We start from the raw sequence: 7,020 nt of genomic DNA, 5'->3' as shown, positions 1-7,020 counted from the left end.
ACAAATAATAAATGAGTATATGCATATATACGTACATGTATGTGCATACCTACATCTACCTGTATATATAGATGCATATCTGGGTACAAGACATTGCAAACAAAATGTAGACAAAAAAATAATAACCAGAGTACAGAAAACACACAGGCCACATAAAGAACATTTTCCTTCATCAGCTGCCACCATTCTAACACTGGCGTTTCAAAGAGTTAGGGCAGGACACATCGTTAAAATGGCTCTTCCGACGGACCACAAATTAAATTTGTACCATGGAGGAATGTAGTGGCGGACAGAAAACAAGACAGGAAATCAAACGGAAAAGGCTATAAGACCAGACGTGATATATATATATGCAATCCTTTAATAATGGTACACAACTTCATTCACCCATAAACCTCCCCTCATGACATAGATAAAGAGGCTAAGCTGAAAAAGAGGGTGAATGACGTCATCTCCTTACAATGACACTCTGTAGACCAATATCGAAGGAATGCCATACATATTCTTATATAGCATCATAAAAGTGAACAGAATTCTAATAGAAGACTAAAATGAGTAACTTGTTTGGTATACTCAGCACAACAACACATGTCCAGTAGCACCCTCTAGACTTATAATACATTTGGAACCTTTTGCTTTGTTTCTACAGTAACATATTATTTAAGAGATTTGGCTGCCATGTTTAGCTAGTCAAGTGACTATGTAGAGCCACAGTCACAAATTTATCAGGAACAAGTATTCGATTACTCCTTTAGTTGATAATATTGATCCCCAGCATTTTGGTACTTTATCAACACCATAAGAATGACTAGCAAAGTGGTCCTTAAAGATAGATAGCTAGATTGGATATGAATACTACTAAGTACTTCTGTTTAATTTACTGGTTGTTCTTCATATACAGGGTGAGTCAAAAGTAGCACCTGGTCTCTGAGAAGCCATGCCTTTCTTTGTTGCTCTGCAGGTTATTACTGACAGTTTTTTGAAAGTTACTAAATCTGGATCATGTTGTTAATACTCTTTGATATCCCAACCTGTGAAACAAGAATTAAGAGTCAAAATTATCTCCCAGTTGGGAAGTCGTACATATCAAACCTAAAACAGGAATTGAGCACTACTTTTGACTCACCCCATGTATGTAGATATATCATCATCATCATTGTTTAACGTCCGCTTTCCATGCTAGCATGGGTTGGACGATTTGACTGGTGAACCAGATGGCTACACCAGACTCCAATCTGATTTGGCAGAGTTTCTACAGCTGGGTGCTCTTCCTAACGCCAACCATTCCGAGAGTGTAGTGGGTGCTTTTATGTGCCACCGACACGAAGGCCAGTCAGGAGGTACTGGCAACGGCCACGCTCGAAATGGTGTATTTTACGTGCCACCTGCACAGGAGCCAGTCCAACGGTACTGGCAACGAACTCGCTCGAATGTCTTTTCACGTGCCACTACCCTTTCTCCATCCACAACCACCATTTCTGCCTCAGAGCTGCAAATGTTTTCTTTGGTTTATTACTGTAATAACAGGTTGCTGATCCTTAGCTGAATCCTCTTTTGGGACTAGCTAGCATCTTTGTTGGAGATAGCTGATTCAGAGAGAGAAAGGGAAAGAGGAATCAATCTTAGTACTCAATTGATACTTTATTTTATCGACCCTCAAGTGTGGGGTGGTGATAAAGTTGACTTCAGTGGATTGTGAACTCAGAAAGTAAAGAGCAGAGAATTTACACACAAAGTATTGGTCAACACAAGGTTACAGTAGAAGACTGTGTTGTATGGTGAGAGCAAACTGAGAAATACATGGTTGTAATGCAAACTTCTTAGCCTCACAGCCATTTTTGTAGTAAATCCAATAATCCCCAGTCAGTTGATATTTAATCTCCCAAACTTACAGGGATAAAAGATAGTCAACCCTAGTGGAATGTGATTTCAGAGCTTAAAGTACTAATGCACTCTACTAATTCTGTAATCCCTGCCCTTTGACCATCATTATCATCATTTAACATCCATTTTCCATGCTGGCATCGGTTGGATGGTTTGACTGGAGAAGCTGGCAAGCCGAAGGCTTGCACCAGTCCCCCATTATCTGTTTTGGTATGATCTCTATTGCTGGATGCCCTTCCTAATGCCAACCATTTTACAGAGTGTGCTGAGTGCTTTTTACATGGCGCCATCACAGGTGTTTTTACATGGAACCAGTGTGTGTTTTTTACATGGCACCAGCACAGGTAAAAAAAGACTCAATATAAAATGTGTCAGTCACTGTCTGCATTAGAATAACCTGTTACTGCTGCTAGTTAAACGTGTGAAAAAATAATATAAATACACTGAAGATCAGCTGCAACAGTGACTAGATCTCTTGACCCACACTGTGTGCTTTATAAGCAACTTGCCGACACTCTCACACTGTACCTTGTATCTACAAAAACTACAATGGTGGGTGCAGTATATTTCTACATATAAATGGAGTATATTCTACACTCTCGGAGTGGTTGGTGTTAAGAAGGGCATCCAGCTGTAGAAACTCTGCCAAATCAGATTGGAGCCTCATGTAGCCACTTGGTCCACCAGTCCTCAGTCAAATCGTCCAACCCATGCTAGCATGGAAAGCAGACGTTAAACGACGATGATGACGATGATGATGATGATGATGATTCTCCTGCATGTTATTGTTGTTTAGCCTATTCTGTCATGGCCATCACATTCATTTAATGTATGTCTAGGAATACATTTCTCACTGTGTTGTACCCTTATTTATGATGGCAGTAGCTGCTGCTCTTAGCAGGTTGAGCAACCATATAAAAGTTGGTTTGTGTGTGTCTCTTGCATGTTATATCTTTAGGCTCCTGCTCATAAATCTGTCAATTGTTTATATGCTGTTGAAGTCACTGCTGGATGAAGCTACACAGTAACTAGATCACAGATTAAACATGACTGTTTGGTTAAGTTTATTTTACATCCACGGGGTGTGGATTCAATTCCACTGTATGACACTTATTATGGCCTTGGGGTGACAAATTCATTGTGAGTGGAACAGAATAGATGGAAACTGTATGGTAGCTCATCAGAGGGATTGTTTCTTTTCATGGGTGGTAAACTTCATCTATCATTCAGTTTAACATCACCATTTGGCCCCTGATTGCCTTTAGTGGAGTCTACTCTGTTACAAGTATTCAAGCTAGCTTTCTGCTCTGTGCATAACTTCCTGCCACCATTCAGAGAGCTTGAAAAATGGTCACAGTCACTGCTGTAGGTATGGGCATGTGGTTAAAAAGTTTGCCAAGCAACCATATAGTTTTGGGTTCAGTCCCATTGCATTCTACTTTGGATAATCACTGGGCTGATTGTGAATTTGATGGATGGAAACTGCAGGAAGCTTTGTGTGTGTGTGTATAGAATATCCAATTACCTTTACAATTTCAAAAGTTCAGAGAAATAAGAAAAGTAAGGATAACTTAGAGTTTATTGGAAAACACAGGCACACAAAACAACTTTTATTAGAAAAATCAGAATACTTCCACATAGGCTCCAGTGGTTGTATGCAACATAGCTTGATGATAAATTGTGGAAGTTGTAAACACAATTTATGGACACCCTATATACATACATACATATGTGTGTGTGTGTGCATTGTTAATATTGTTCATATTCCATTCTTGTTGCCACTCAAGTGAAATGATGATGTTGACATTATGACCTATTGTTCTGCTCTTTAAAAGACTGCTAATAAAAAAAAAAACCTTTTATTTGAAAAACAGAGGAGGACTGGTGACAAGAAGTGCATTAGGCTATAATATCTTGCCTCTAATAACTCCCCATCTAATCCATGGGGGGGGGGGGGAGAATGCTAAATGAATAACTGAATGAACAAATACTTATAGATCAATGGAAGTAAATATCCATCACATCATAAATCAGCATTTGGATGACACACTTCATGATAACTCTGGTTCCATAGAAGAAAAGTGGAGAAAGCAATGGTAGGCTACCCAAAAGAAGTACTGCAGTCATTCAGTATAAAAAAATAAAAGCAGAAAGAATTATCTTCACAGTTGGCTATTTCTTTATATGTGTAATTGTGAAGAGCTGCAGTATCCATAGTTTCTGCTTTTTTTCTTTATTGACTGAGAAATTTAGATGACTGTTGTAAGAAAAGGATTCCATAGAGATTCAAATTGAGCTTATTAACCATGTATTCTTAGTATATTTCATTCTATCGCAGGCCTCCAAACAACCATAATGGTGAAACGTACCTAGGAACTTTAATATAAATTCATGCTTCACTCTGATTTATTGATGTAGTTATAATTTTATCTCAGTTTTATTTATTATGAAATGATACTATATTTTCTAATTTATTTTACTTTGTTTTAGGAACTTAATCCCAATCTAGAAGCTCCAATTTCTAAAATTCTTGAGCATATTAAACTGAATATAGATAAAAATCCGTCTGACAATTTGAGAATTTCCAAAGATGACAAAGGAACTATGCATATATGGATTAATTCCAAACTTTCTAGGTTCCCTTTCACTTGGCAATTGATTGGAGAACCAGCACATGAAGAAATGGTAATTTTTATCAATTTTCTTTGTTACAGTTATTTATTTATTTATTTTTCTTGGATGAGTTAATAAAGAATTCATTTATCAGAAATGCAGACTTTCTAGTGTGTATTTTAGTCTAAGTCAGCTTCTAAGCCTTTTTATATATTTGTGATGAAAAATATTCTGAAAGTAAATAAAATAATTTTGCTTCTAAATTTTTCAACTATTTTGTTATTTTAGTTTTCTTTCTATTTTTCCCTTGTCATCAGGTCTCTGAGAACATGACTATTCCACTTTTAATGATGGTGTCCGAGTTGAATCGTCGCCAGAGAGAACTTATTCATATTATTTCCAAAAAGGATTTAGAAATTGAGGATTACAGAGCCCAGTCTGTTAAACTTAATCAAAGTAAATCATTTTAAATATTTTTTTGTCATTTTAACTGCTATATCTTAGACCAAACTGAGAAAGCAAGGAACCACAAGCTCCTTCAACCTGTCAGTCATTAATTTAATGCTTCTCAAACTTGCAAGAATAATTGCATGTTGTAAACTTTGATATTAATTCATAGTTTATTTGTAATTAAATAAGTTTCTTGTCAGAACCTGTGATAAAATACTTAAGATTAGATTAGTGCTGCAACATGGTTTAGCAATCATTATCTCGTCCTATGCCCCTCAGCTGGGGCTACCTGATGAACAGAAAGACCGATTTTATGACACCCTCTTGCAGATTACCTCGACGACGAATGACAGAGACCTTCTCTTTGTAGCTGGTGACTTCAATGGGCATGTTGGACAACATGCAGGAGTCTTCCATGGCATACATGGAGGCTATGGTTTTGGTTCCCGCAATGAGGAGGGAACCAGGCTGCTGGATTCTGTGATGCAAATGACCTTATGGTCTGCAATACTAACTTCAGGAAACCTGCCAGTCACCTACCGATCTAGTAGATACACTAGTCAAATTGGTTACATCCTCACCAGGAAACGGTAAAAATGGCTACTTATAAATGCCAAAACCTTCTTAGGTGAAGAATGCACCCCACAACATGGATTAGTAGTTAGCGACTTCAGGATCGGGGCTAAATGGATACCCAGAAGATGACCAGCATGGAGAAGAAGGGTCTGGAAGCTTAAGGATCCTGCAAATGGACAGAGATTTAGAAACGTGTTATTCAAAGCTTTTGACAAAATAGAGGGGGATATAGCATCACATGATGTGGAAGATAACTGGAGGTTTGTATGGGACAACCTGTTGAGGGCTACTGACCAGATCTGTGGATGGTGCAAAGTCCCATCTCAACCCAAGGTAACATGGTGGTGGAACAATGTAATTGACAGGGCCATTAGGGAAAAGAAGCAGGCTTGGAAAGACTGGAAGAATGGTGGTAGCAGGGAATTGTATCAGATTGCCAGAAGGGAAGCTAGGAGACAGGTTTACTTAGCCAGAAAAAAATTTGCCAATGTTATGGGTCATGAGGACCAAAGACTTGAGGTGGCTCGTGTTGCAAGACAGTGTGTGAGAGAGAATCGTGATGTCATAAGAGAGAAATGTGTCTGCATGAATGATGGCTCACTTGCATTCAATGAGGCTGCAAGGAGAGAGACTTGGAGACATCACTATGAAAGGTTGCTAAATGAAGAGAATGAATGGGAGAAAGAAAGTCTACCGAATGTCGACCCAACCAAGAGACCAGCTATCCGAATTGACAGTACCTTGGTAGATAAAGCAATTAAGGGTATGAAGACAGGGAAAGCCCCCGGCCCACCAGGAATCACCGCAGAAATGCTTAAAATATCTGGTGGTGTCGGCTATAGTCTAGTCACCTGTATAGTCAATCAGGTGATACATGAAGAAATCATACCCAATGACTGGTGTAGCAGCACCATAGTCAACTGCTACAAAGGTTAAGGTGATGCATTAGATACGAATAATTACAGAGATATCAAATTGTTGGATCGAAAGTCATGGAGAGGGTCATAGCCCACATACATATACATGAAAATTTGTAAATATATAAAAATTCATACACATATAAAAATTTACAAACGTATAAAAATTTATAAATGTAAATATATAAATATATGGATTGAATGAATATATACATCAGCCTTTGAATTTGTTTTCTCCCCTCCTTAATTTTATATTCCTGAAGCTCTATCCGAGCGCTACTCAGTTGAGCTGTATGAAGTGGATATCTATATCCTATATCACTTATTTCTTCCCAGTCAGCAGAAGCTATGATAGACCGTTGACCAACACCATTCAATTTTTTTTCTCCTTGTTTTCTCCGTATTCTTTCTGTTGAAGAGCGTAGCTCGAAACGTTAAAGACTTTCCGTATTCCCGAGCGTCATACTAATACATCCTTTTGTTGTTTACACCACCTGTCCTCGTCTGTTGTTGTTTTTTTCGTACATTCTCCCATATATATATATATATATATATATATATATATATATATATATATATA

General features: G+C 37.9%; 1 protein-coding gene across 2 annotated transcripts in view; it reads left to right on the top strand.

Moving 5' to 3' along the window:
• LOC106868470 (non-homologous end-joining factor 1) overlaps nt 1-7,020 on the top strand; it is a 31,519-nt gene that overhangs the window by 1,912 nt on the left and 22,587 nt on the right. For both annotated transcript variants that reach the window (XM_014913741.2, XM_014913740.2), the window contains exons 2-3: nt 4,375-4,569; nt 4,815-4,953. In XM_014913741.2, the coding sequence (XP_014769227.1) occupies nt 4,375-4,569; nt 4,815-4,953 (334 nt within the window). The remainder of the gene's footprint in view (nt 1-4,374; nt 4,570-4,814; nt 4,954-7,020) is intronic.

Source organism: Octopus bimaculoides, chromosome 3 (assembly GCF_001194135.2).
Source record: "Octopus bimaculoides isolate UCB-OBI-ISO-001 chromosome 3, ASM119413v2, whole genome shotgun sequence".
In the NCBI taxonomy this organism is placed as follows: domain Eukaryota; kingdom Metazoa; phylum Mollusca; class Cephalopoda; order Octopoda; family Octopodidae; genus Octopus; species Octopus bimaculoides.
This window is presented reverse-complemented; position numbering and strand designations above follow the sequence as displayed.